The sequence below is a fragment of the Alligator sinensis genome, unplaced genomic scaffold, assembly GCF_000455745.1.
Source record: "Alligator sinensis unplaced genomic scaffold, ASM45574v1 scaffold74_2, whole genome shotgun sequence".
Classification (NCBI taxonomy): Eukaryota; Metazoa; Chordata; order Crocodylia; family Alligatoridae; genus Alligator; species Alligator sinensis.
The window spans coordinates 2014850-2027703 of NW_005841931.1; the positions used below are offsets into that span (position 1 = coordinate 2014850).

The window sequence follows — 12854 nt, forward strand, 5'->3', positions numbered from 1 at the left end:
GGTTTTGTAGGTACAGGGGGAGGTGGGTTGTTGTTTTTTTGGTGTTTATATCTGTCTGCAACAGCTCATTTCACTAAGGAGTATCTGACGTCAGCAAATTTCAGTGACTGCTGACCTTGGTTGTTAATAGAACAGTTCTTCAGTTCTCCTTTAAAAAGGAGTTAGTTGGTGCTATGCCCTTTTAGATAAACAGAGGATCTGGCCCATAATGATGATGGTGATGATGATGATGATTCTTACAGAAGCAATGACATTGGCAGAGCTGCTGTGCTTTCTATCAGCAAGTTTCACTTTGGGTGATTAAGTTTCTGGCATTGTATTTAGGGGTATCTGTTTTGGCTCTATTCCCCTTTTTCTGTGTTAGGAGTTTTATAGACCTGTTGATCATGCATGCCGCAGAATGAATGCTATAAAACTATAAATTACACCTCTGCTAGGTCCACAATATGTTACCAATTACAACTGCTTTATTATTCATGTCCAGGGGGAAAGCATACATCAAACCAACCCACTATCCCAGAAAGGTCGGTACTAGAAAGAACACTGTGACTCTTCTTAGAAATCAGCGGAAAAACAAACATTGTTTTAGCCTTGCTCAGACACGATATTTGTGTCCAGGATGACAAGCTGAGTAATATTACTGCAGCTCTCTGAGCTCATTGTGTGCCACATGCGAAGTCATTCATGGCAATGTTGTCACCCTGTGGAAAGGAGAGGAAAAAATTAGGTGATGGGAGGGAGGGTTGAGAGAGAACTGAGGATTGAGTCGTGGGCATCTTGGAGGCTGTTTTTAATAAATGTTGCTGCAAACAGGTTTCCCCACATCTTAGTAAGGTGTTCCTTTGACTTTCTTCATCTCTAAAAGCTATTTTTTGCAATATGGGAATTCTGTAGCAACTGGGAAGTTTGGGGTTATTTGAATATAACTGCACAGAATACACTTCCAGCTCACCCCAGCTAGTCCATAACTAGTTCCTGGGTTTTTGACTGCTGAAAACTGACTGAAAGATTTGTCTACAAATGTGAATCTGTGTGGTTAACTGAGTTATTTCCCCCACACTACTCAACTTTGAAATGGCTAAGTAACTATATGAATATCTATATATGTATATATATATGTATATATATATATCTATATCTATATATATCGAGAGATATAGATATATATAAATATATATATATATCTGTCTGTGTGTGTATATATAGATAGATATTTATATATCTATATCTATACCTATATATATCTATATCTATAAATATATATATATACACAAACATAAATTAATTTTTAGAACACGTTCTGGGAGGGGCTAGACAAGAGCTGGCTTCTTTCAGAAATGTTCAGGTAAGAAAGCTGAGTATTGTGAACTCTCAACTCTGTCCACCCAGAAAGCTACTTCATGTCGTCTGTGGACGTGCTGTTGGCTTTGTTGTATTTTTCTTCCTGTTGTATTTTTCTTACTGAAACATTCTTTCAGTATTATTATTTTTTAAATTCACAAAAGTCAAGGTTGTGCTTGCACTTAAAAATCCAGTGATGCTGCCAGCTCAGCATATTATCTTTTTATTTTCTCCTAGTCAATCTTGTTTATTAAAAACAAAGATTTGCAGTGGTTGGTGAGAAGGGTCCAGAGCATCAGCTGATTTAATTCAGTGAGAGCATCAGCTTCTTCTATGCAAATCCACATGTGGGTTTGTGTAGTTTTCTATGCCTGCCTGTCAAAAGTGTAGTCTCCACTGTGGGGAGAGGAACTTGAGAGATGTTCTGTATTTGGACTTCCACTTGCTTTGGGTCATCAGTGGTTTCCCAAATTTGAGCACTTTTGACCTCAGTAAAATGAAACCACAGTTTTCAATGAGGTTTGTCTTAAATTTCAACACTTATTTTCTTTTAACCGGGGCTATTGGGGATTTGTGTTATAAATGTCTAGAAGATTATTAGCAGTTTTTTATTCAAAGAAAAAAGCTGCAGTAAAATAGGTTTTCATCTTTTTAAAAAATGTTGAGTTAATTTAGGAACCAGATTTTGTCACTCTTACTCAGGCTGAATAGTATCTCATTCTATGAGTAATTCTGTTGACTTCAGTGGGCTCTACTGTTCAGTTATGGTGCTGGACAATGTGAGTAAAGATTACAGACAAATTTGTCAGGACATACTATTTTAATGCGCAAAACCACTTGCTGTTCCCATCCCAGACCTCTACCTAGCAGAGACCATGAACTGTATGGTGCTTTTACATGTACAAATAGGGAGCAAGAGAGAGATCCACCAAGCCATCTCATGTATGACATGGATCGGGATTTGAACTCTGGCCACCAGAGGTAAAAGACTGTTGCGCTACCACACTACATGTGTTCTTCATCAGTTTTTAAAGACCAGGCTGGAAAAAGTGGGAATAGAAACTCTTCAGTCAGAAGAGATAAAAAGAAAAGAAAAGTCCTTAAGTTATTGGTATTAACAAGGGAGGAAAAGAAAGAAAGAATAATGGTCACTGTCCATGATTCAGTCAAGTATTGACATTGTATTTCATTGTACCATATTTAATTTGTAATGGAGACATCTCTTAATATGTAAGAGCCCCATTATTTTCTTGCTGTATCTGAAGGTAGTTTCCCATTTTGTTTCATTGCATTATTAAAAAGCTGAAGAAGAAATCTTGACGCTGTTCTTTTTTAATGTTATGCTGCAGGTATGGCCTCGCATGTGCAGGTTTTCTCTCCTCATACCCTTCAGTCAAGTGCCTTCTGTAGTGTGAAGAAACTGAAAGTGGAACCCAGTTCTAATTGGGATATGACTGGGTACGGCACACACAGCAAAGTCTACAGCCAGAGCAAGAACGTGCAATCCTCCCAAGCAGCAGCAGCAGCAGTCAACGCTTCTCTACAGATCCCCAACCCCAGCATCCCCTACGAACAGACCATCATCTTCCCAGCAAGCACAGGGCACATTGTGGTGACATCTGCCAACAGCACTTCTGGTGTGGTTGCAGTGTCTGGGCAAACACTGGGTGGCCCACACAACCTGATGCGGCGAAGCACTGTGAGCCTTCTGGACACCTACCAAAAATGTGGACTTAAGCGCAAGAGTGAGGAAATTGAGAACACAAGTAGCGTGCAGATAATTGAAGAGCATCCACCAATGATTCAGAATAATGCCAGTGGGGCCACAGTAGCCACCGCCACCACATCCACTGCCACATCCAAAAACAGTGGCTCCAACAGCGAGGGGGATTACCAGCTGGTACAACATGAGGTGCTGTGTTCCATGACCAACACATATGAAGTATTAGAATTTCTTGGCCGGGGAACCTTTGGACAAGTAGTCAAATGTTGGAAACGTGGCACAAATGAGATTGTGGCCATCAAGATCTTAAAGAACCACCCTTCTTACGCCCGACAAGGTCAGATTGAAGTGAGCATCCTGGCCCGGCTGAGCACGGAAAGTGCAGATGACTACAACTTTGTCCGAGCCTATGAGTGCTTCCAGCACAAAAATCACACTTGCTTGGTCTTTGAAATGTTGGAGCAGAACCTCTATGATTTCCTAAAGCAAAACAAGTTCAGTCCATTGCCCCTTAAGTACATCCGGCCAATCCTCCAGCAGGTAGCCACAGCCCTAATGAAGCTGAAAAGCCTGGGTCTGATTCATGCGGATCTCAAGCCGGAGAACATCATGTTGGTAGACCCATCTCGACAACCATACAGGGTCAAGGTCATAGACTTTGGTTCAGCTAGCCATGTGTCTAAAGCTGTGTGTTCAACCTACCTTCAATCCAGATATTACAGGTAAGAGAACTGCATCAAATAACAGTAAGAAGGGAGATATTTTCCTAGAAGGATTTTTTAAAATTTCTATAAAAGCATGTAAAATCAGCTGTGATTTTCTGATACCTTTGGAAGCCCTTTTAATCCTGAATTGCGATGGCTGGTCTCTAATAGGCTATATATTTTCAGTGATGAAAAGTATCTTAACCTCCTGAGTTTCACTTGTGTTGACAACTGTTCTAAAATTTGCAAAATTTGACATTAAGAAAAAAAGGTCTTTAGTTACAATTGAAAAGATGCCTTAGCCACAGGAGAAAAGGAGCAATGTTTTCTTTCTCTAAAATATGGACCAGAACCTGAATGCTGTTGATGTTCCCATTAAAGTCAATGCAAGATTCAGATGGTTGGCTTAAGAAAGGTTTTAGGTCAAAATAGTAGATACGTTTAAATATGAACTTACAGGTGCCTTCTGTGGTTGAAAATTGAACTCTATAAAAACAAAGCGAGACCAAAAATGGAAGTTGTACAGATCCCTCAAAGATGTTGGCAATAGTAATTTTCTGGACTGTGGGCCTAATGCAAAGCCTGCTGTAGTCAATGGAAAGACTACCATTGTTTTTACTTGGCTTTGGATCATGGAGAAGAAAAACGTGTTTTAGAGTGTAATCTTGTTTTAAAGGCATTTCGGCCTCTGTGTTTGAAATGGAGTCGAGAAAAGGGATGAATGTGCATTGTAATATTTCTGTAAGGGACTTGGGCTGGTGGCCTGGCCAGAGACTATTGATCTCCATTTGTTATGCTTTTTATCTTTTAAACATGGGCATGTGTGCTTTTTGGGTGAAACTCTGACCTGTACTGGGGGCCCATGTGCAGCTTCGGCATTTACATTCCACTCCAGATTGTGAAACAGAATATGCTTCCTGTGCAGCTGCATTGCATAAAGGTGAATTTCATCCTTGAAGTTTTTGCCTTGACTCAAGAAAGCAAATCCTTGTCTGAAGATTGTCTGAAGAACCACCCTGTTACTCCTGCTGCCTTGACTCGTAGCACCCCAAGGATTCAGAAGAGGGGTAGCACTTTTGCGTAGGTGGTGAAAAAGAAAGAATTTGTTTTCAGGTAACAGCTGTATTTAGAAACTTTCAGGCATTGTCTCTGTTGCTGTAAGTCTGCAAAACCAAGGGAAATAGTGAGAAGTAATTGTTTCTGATGACTGATTTGGTCAGTCTGCCATGGCAGCAGGTGAAGGGATATCATGGTGGATCACTCTTTCTTATAGAAAGACAAGTTAGTTGCTCTGCTTCTGTTGGGGGTTGCTCACCTCTTTTAAGGAGTAGGCTGGGGACTAGTGCCAGGATGTGTGCTATGTTCTCTTCAGCTACTCCTTCTTACCAAATAACTATTCAGTTTTCAGATACAGAGGCCAAGCCCAGAACTGTGAGGTGGGAAAGAGTTAATTTTCACAGCAGTGGGAACTTTGACAGTGTAGCATTGCGGTAGCTGATTTTTATCTATTAGTCCTTTGCTCTGAAGGATGCCAAAAAAAATGTAGTTTATACCTCAGAAGAGGCTTATTAAATGAAATATTCCACCCGATGACAGTCCCATCCTCCAGGGGGGAAGCGTTTCCGCTGTAAATATGCAAACCCTTTTAGGGTTGCAATTACCTTGCTGGGTGGAGGGGGAAAATAATGATAATATGGGCATTTTGTTGTTGAGTTATCTGTGAGCCTGCATTGGCAGCCTAGGTCCCAGGTTGAAAGACAGAAGGGGCAGCCAAAATGAAATGTGATAGAAAACAGAAATGAAAGAGAAAAATTGTTGATTCTCAGTAACAAGCAAAGAGTGTTTTCTGTGACAGTCTCCAGGGAAGAAAAGGATTGATAAAATTTGCTTTTCATTCTTTGAAATGTTATTCCTGCCCAGCCTGAAACTGCAACTTGTTAGATAATAAGTCCAGCTTTCCTCATTCCTCTCCTGCTTTCCATTCCTGAGCTGATGTAGAGGGAAAGGACAACAGTTCACACAGAAATGCTAGCTGGGATGAATTACATCAGCAGGGGGCTGCTGATGAAGCTAAATTCAAGTCATGGGGAAAATTCATATTCTTCTTCCTCATTTTCTGATAGGAAAAAAATACAGCACAGAATAAAGGCCTATTCTACTCCAAAGGGAGGAATTTTCATGCTGGGGGCAACATAGGACTTTACAGAGATTTTATAATAAGTCTATTTTAATTTAAACATATTTTGCTTGCTAGGGTGATAAAAGGAATGATGGGATGACATTAAGAATTGGTAAATTTAAGCTGAATGTCAGGAAAACTTCCTACCGGTAAAACTCATTAGAGTGTGGAATAGTCTAGTCTCTCTGGGGAAGTGACAGAAACCTCATTGCTCAAAACATTTAAAACCAGGCTAGACAAAGCCCTAGGAACTATACCGTAGAGGACAGTTATCAAGTGGCAGGAAGAGTATGTAGATGATGCAGTAAGTGTTTTATTGGCCAGGTGCTCCTGTGTGGCCTGGCCATTTTGCACTGCACTCGCCCTAACAGCAGTTTGATCAGTCCAGTGATCATCTGATGACATAGAAGTGACATAAGGGATCTTACTGCACTTACCCACCCTTCTGCTGTTGCAGCAGGCATAATAGGAGTCTTTGGAGGACAAGGGCCTGACCAGTATGCTCCTGGGTTATGCTGATACCAGGCAGGTTTTTTGGCCCCCTTAGGCTGGTGTAATATAGCAAGAGGGGGCTGATCTGTGAGTCCTGCCTCAGAATCAGAGGAATGCAAAATGAGCTTTGCCTTCTTTTTTCCATACCACCCCAATGTGTGACTCATGCAGTTTAGAGCTACCCCAAAGTCTGCCCTTACTGGTATGATTCATGACCAATTCATGATTTCCATCAGTGTCTACGTAGCAATTCTCATGAAACTCAGTGGGAGCTGCTGAAGCTCACCACCTTTGAAATCAGTTGAGATGTCCAGCATTTGTGATTGCATGTCACACTGCTTTCCTTTAGCTTTGTTTCTCTTCTGTATGCTCTTTTATAGCCATTTGTTGGAGGTAATGTCCAGAATCTTTCACATCCCACATTTTGGTAACAAAAAATTCTTGTTTTACCTCTGCCTTCTGGACCTTACAACTGAGGGGACCTTTATGGGACTCTGTTAGCTATCATGAGGGGACAGAATAAAACACTCCATCTTCTCAGAGGCTAATAATCCATTTCTCTCTGCACTCCTATGTCAAACACAAGAATGGAGGGCTAGGACAGAGAAAACTTCAAATGAACTTTAGTGCTCCCTTTATCCTCAGGCTCCCCAAAGCCCAGGTAGTCTCTGTCATCAGTTTAAGCAGCCTCAGGGCCTCTCTACTTTGTGTTTTGTCTGTTATGGACTGTGCACCATAGCTGAGTATGCAGTGCTTTAGCCACATCCATAATGTGGCTTACACTGAATCCATCTCATGTACCTGCTATGACATGAACTGCAGGTGAACCGAATCAAGAGCTGTCATGGCATCGTTTCACCCTTCAGTGAACCCCTTGACTTCAGGGAAATCCTCACTGAGCCATTTCTCTTTGTATGCCATGACTATGGTGTAAAGGTGCCAGTGTCACAAAGTCAACAGCACTACCTGTCCCAAGCCAAAATTTCTCTCAGGGTAACTGAGGGAGAATACAAACAAGAACTTAGCTGATGGTAGTGGTGCTCTTTCCTTTTTCGTGTCCTTGTGACAAAGTGTTTAGCAGAAATCATAGATTTCATTGGAATCTGACAGGCCGTGCCAGGAGGGCTTCGGGTGTGGCCTCGAACATGATACTAGTGTAAAACTGGAAGGATGAGCAGACATTTCACCTATGTACTGACTCACAGCTAGCGCATGTATGCATTGAGAGCTCAAGCTGGCTAAAGGCAGTGGTTAAACCTACTTTTGACTTGATTGGGAACATACCCATTGGGAAAGGTAATGGCTTCTGGCTCTTTTCCCCTTTGAAATCCTGAGAACTGGGCTCAGCAGGTTGCAACTACTGTCAGTATTTTTTTTTCATGTGACAGGAAAGAAACCTGTCATAGACTGCAAAACAGAAGCAGAGTCCATCCTCCCCAACTGAGCTGTTCTCACTGGCAGCTGTGCCTAGTCCACCCACACCAGCAGTCAGAGGTATAGCAAGTTCATCGAGCACCTGGGATGGGGAAGGGAAAGGTGTGGCTGAAGTATGGGAAGTCCGAGCTGCCCAAGCTACTGCTTCTGCTGTGGAAGTATCAGCTCCAGAGGCAGAAGCCCTGTGGCTGGGCTCCCTGAGAGCCATCCTGGTGCTCTATTCATTCCCCTTCGCCCCCACAGACACAGATGTATTGGTTTTGGCAAAGGCTCGAGGGGGAGGGCAGGGACAGCACCATTACATTTGCCCCGCTTGCTCCCTGCCCTCCAGAAACCCTACTTGGTGTGGCGCACCCCTGACTATCATATCCTATGGCCAGGCACAGGCAGCGCGAGCTTGCCCTTGCATGGCAAAGACTCACAGCAGGGGGAGATTCTGGTTCCCCTTTATAGTCAGCGCCCAGGTCTGGAGCCTTACTCGCCCCTCCCTAGTTACACTATTGCCACCAGTGATTGTCCTCATGCTAGATACAATGGTTTTATAGCTGAAGAGCAAATACACTTGCATGCTTTCCTCCCCCTATCCTAAATCATTGATCAGCCACTCGGGGATGATCCCACATGGTTCTAATGTAGTGTTAAGCTTCTTACATGAGCCTTCGCAGCTAAGGCAGAGATTTTGTCAGCATTGTGGTCAGAGATGTCATGCAAAGTGGGTGTATGTGATGAGGATAAGCTTTCTTTCCCCCCCCTCTTCTTCAATTTGTACATTTACAGTAAAATAAAACTTCAACCCAACCAACATGCATCATGTCTCACTCCTATCCTGCCTTATGCCTAGCTATTGCAGAAAACGGCACTTGTGGATACAGCTGATTGCTGCTTTCCCAGGTCTAATATACAGAAGAGTTCCTAACACGTATCCCAATAATCAAGGGCTTTGTCCTTGTCAGACATCACAAGAAGTCATGATGCCATGAATTAAGGAGGATTGGATCTGATCAGTGAGCCTTTGGAGAGAAGGTTGAGTGGGGCCTTAATCACAGTGTATTAATACCTGCATGCAGAACCAAAAATTAGTAACAGAAGGGCCTTTCTGTATAACAAAGGTTGAACAATATCCAGTGGTTGGGAGTTGTAGCTAAACAGATTCAGGTTAGAAATGATGCACACATTTTAACAGTGAGGAGAATTAATTGTTGGAGCCATTTACCAAGGGCTGTTATGGTTTCTGTATCCTTGCAATTTTTAAATGGTATGTTTTGTTTTTTCTTTTTTTTTCCTAAGAGGATGCTCTAGTTCAAACAAGAATTAATTCAGGGAAGTCCTATGCCCTGTTCTGTACAGAAGGCCAGCCTAGTTGATCATGGTGGACCCTTCTGTCCTTATAATCTATGAGTCTATGAATGAAATGCTTCCAAGGAGAACCTAGATTTAGTGAAAAGTGATAACTGTGATTCAGCAGGTATCTTTCTTTTGTCTGTGTCAGTGCTCATCTTTTTATGTTGGGATGGCCTAGCACTGAGCGTTGGGTGATACAGTTTTGGAATTCGTGTAAAACTGGGGCCCTGGCTCCATGCATTCATGAAGGTCACAAAGTACTTTGCTTAAAAATAAGAATATTAATTCCAGTTGAATTCCAGTTTGGGGGATTGCATTTTGCATGACAGATTCCCTTAGCTTCCAACTGGATATACTCTTCTTTACATTTTATCTGCTGTACAGTATTTCTGTCCATTGCTAAAACAGCTTCATTGTTCACCCCAGAAATGGTTGCATTTCTCTGGTGGGTGAAATGCCTCATAAAATGAAGTATACCTAATATATAATACACTCTGCAATCTTTGAGTATGTTAAACTTCGAAAATATAAGATTATGGGTGTAACCTTTGTCCTAGAATCAAATAAAGATACTTTTTTGCCTTATTTAAAAATGCCATTCTGTGTATAGCATATTTATTTTGCAAGTGGACAGTACTGAAATGATACCAGTGATCATTTTGGAAATGTGGTTATGGTTATCATTATTACCATACTTTTAAATGCTGCAGGAAAATGCATAGATACAATATACAAAGGTTCCCTGCAGTATCTAGATATGTTAGCAATTTCATAGTATATGCTTCTTGGATGACAAATACTTAAAATATCTTAGCTGGTAAATTCCTATCTCACTGAATTAATGGTTTCTTTTGGCTAATTGTGTTAAACTGGCCAGGTGACCATTGCTTTTTAAGAAGGTGAGAAGTTAGAACTGGGCATAGTACTTCCTGACCCTTAGTTCTGTTAAAGCACCTCAGGCATTTATACACATGCTCTGGGACTGAGGGGGTGGGGGGCACTTTAATTAGAACAGCTCTGAGAGCCACTTTTATTAAAATGCTGGAAGTGTCCTGGGTATCAGCATCCCTGTGCTAAAAAATGGTTGAGGGCACTTTAACTAAAGCTCATTTAACAAGCTTTAGTTAAAGCGCCCCTGCTGCCATTTTTCAGTGCAGGGATGCTGATACATGTGACACTGGAATCTGCTGGAGCGTGATAATTACCACACTCCTGCAGACTCGATTAACTGAGTCTGCGCCAATGTGCTGTAATTACAGCGTATCAGAGCAGCCTTGCTGCATGTGTATAGGTGCTCCTTGTTCCTGATCTGCACTGTTTTCTGCACAGTCAGCCTTGGGTCTTGATATACCAACACTAATGTACTTAACCCAGGGGCGGGCAATTATTTTGGGCAGAGGGCCTCTTACTGAGTTTTGGCAAGCCATCGAGGGCTGCATGACCGGCAGCCCAGGGCAGATGAATATTAATTTTCTAAATGTTTTAGGGGCCCCGCGGGCCAGATAGAATGGCCTGGTGGGCCGCATCTGGAGCCCCCTGGGCCACATTTTGCCCACCCCTGACTTAACCTGACACACTGCACCCGCACCTCCCTATAAACCCCTCCACTCTAAAACTGAAGCACTCTCTGCTTTCCCAAGTGTGGCACACAAAAGTTTTGCCCATCTGCTTCCATCCCACCAGCAAGCACCATACTTTGCTTTGCCTCTCCTGTACAGAATAACATACAGAATAACGTAACTCCATGACATTAATGTAAACAGGTGTGGGAGAACAGAGCAAGGGGATGCAAGGATGGTAGCCGCTGCTACTGACTCAGCTGATGATGACCCAGTCAGTGCCACTCCCCAGGGTGCAAAACATCTTAGTTATGCCTTTGCTTCATGGCTTTAAGAGGAATGTTCTCTCTTGGGATTAGAATGAAATCACCAAGACCACTTTAATATAAGGCATGTACATGTTCTGAATTGAAAGCAAAGTGCATCAGCTCAGTACATCCAGAACACCTTCTATCCCTCTGCTCAGCTGCCCATTCATCTCACAGCTGAGTCATTGCATTTTCTTTCTGTGCCTTTGAGTTCTCATTTTAAAAAAGCCTGAAGAGCCATTAAGCTAGCTCTCAAGGGATTAGGAAGGCGGTGGACCCTCTTGCTAGCTCCAGGGGTTCATTTCAGAGACAACTGGTCTGCTTCCCTGAACTTTTTAAAATTGAACTTGTGAGTATGAAGTCAAGGTCATGCTAAGTTCTTCCATGAAAGGCATTTCTATAATCCTCTTTACCAGCATCTTATTGCAAACAGATGGGCCCACTGGTGTGCAGATGTGCTTATGGAAACATCTCCCTCTTCTGTCTGTGTTGACATGACTGGTCCACTCTGCTTTCCATGCTGACTCCCTACCCTCTGTTGCCTTAGTCCCAATGGATTGACTGTGGTAAAAGATACTTTGCATTAGAGTGTTTAGCAGAGACAGGCCAGAACAGTACTGTATTTTGTAAGGTCAGTTCAAGATTAGATTTCCTGATAAAATTTGGTCCATTTAATTTCTCCTCTCATTTCAGCATTAAAAAGACTCCAGGTTTCATATAATGGCGGTTATGTGCTTAGAATCACAGTGTTGCAGGATAGCCAGAACATTTTAGAGGCTTTGGGGAGGGGGAGAGGGGAGAGAATCCTATTTTAAACAATTCTGCATTGATACCAGCAATGTGACTAGCAGGCTAGAGTTTGGGTTTGTTTTTATAGAACCAAAATTCAGCTGGAGAGGTTTTTGGAAAACTAACATGAGAGGATTAATTGAATCTCTGTTTCATTTTCTTCAAAACAAAAAAGTTTGGAGCGAAATTGAAGTTTCAGTTGAAAGCTTTTGATTTTGCCTCATCTGTGTGAGGGTCACACCAGGATGGTTTTTGGTTTTGTAAAACCAAAGCAGGGGGATTCTATGCCCCCTTCCTTTAAATCACTATTAAATATGATCTGCACCACAGAATGGGGAGGGTACTCCTACTCTCCTCTGGATACAGGACACACATTCTGTATAATCCAGATTTACTCCTTTGGTGGGCATTGGGATTTACTGGCTGCCTATATACATGCTGGTTTAGAACATATCAGAGCAGACTCGATTAATCTGTCTTCATAGATTTCATAGACATTAGGGCTGGAAGGGATGTTGGAAGATCATCGAGTCCAACCTCCTGCCCCAGGGGCAGGAAGCCAGCTGAGGTCTGTTTAATTAGTCTGTCTGATTAATTACTCTGTTCCTTATTCTAATTAGAATGCTCCAGCATAGCCTGTCATGTGTATAAGCCCCTACACATTTTTAAATGGCCCTTATCAAATAAGGTTTAGATAAAGAATCCCACCGGCATTTTTAAATGTATGGGGGCTTAAAACACATGACAGTGAGGTGTTTTAATTAGAGTAGCTCTCTGGGAACTGCTTTAATTAAAATACCCACCCACCATAAAGCATGTGTACAGGCAGCACTACAAACAACTAATTCTCCTTACACTGGACCCTAAGCTGTCTTTTCAAGCCTGTCTGCCCTGAAGGCATTCCTTGCTAACCTTCCTTTTTCATACCCCTAGTTCCTTCTGTTGGAGACAGACAAAACTCAGTTCCTCTCTTTATCCTGCTGA

At 42.2% G+C, this 12854-nt stretch overlaps 1 protein-coding gene across 5 annotated transcripts in view; it reads left to right on the top strand.

Moving 5' to 3' along the window:
• The window catches only part of HIPK2 (homeodomain interacting protein kinase 2), a 195181-nt gene that overhangs the window by 57354 nt on the left and 124973 nt on the right, over nucleotides 1–12854 (top strand). For all 5 annotated transcript variants that reach the window (XM_025198878.1, XM_025198880.1, XM_006019526.3 and 2 more), the window contains exon 2: nucleotides 2691–3786. In XM_025198878.1, coding sequence (XP_025054663.1) covers nucleotides 2691–3786 — 1096 coding nt within the window. The remainder of the gene's footprint in view (nucleotides 1–2690; nucleotides 3787–12854) is intronic.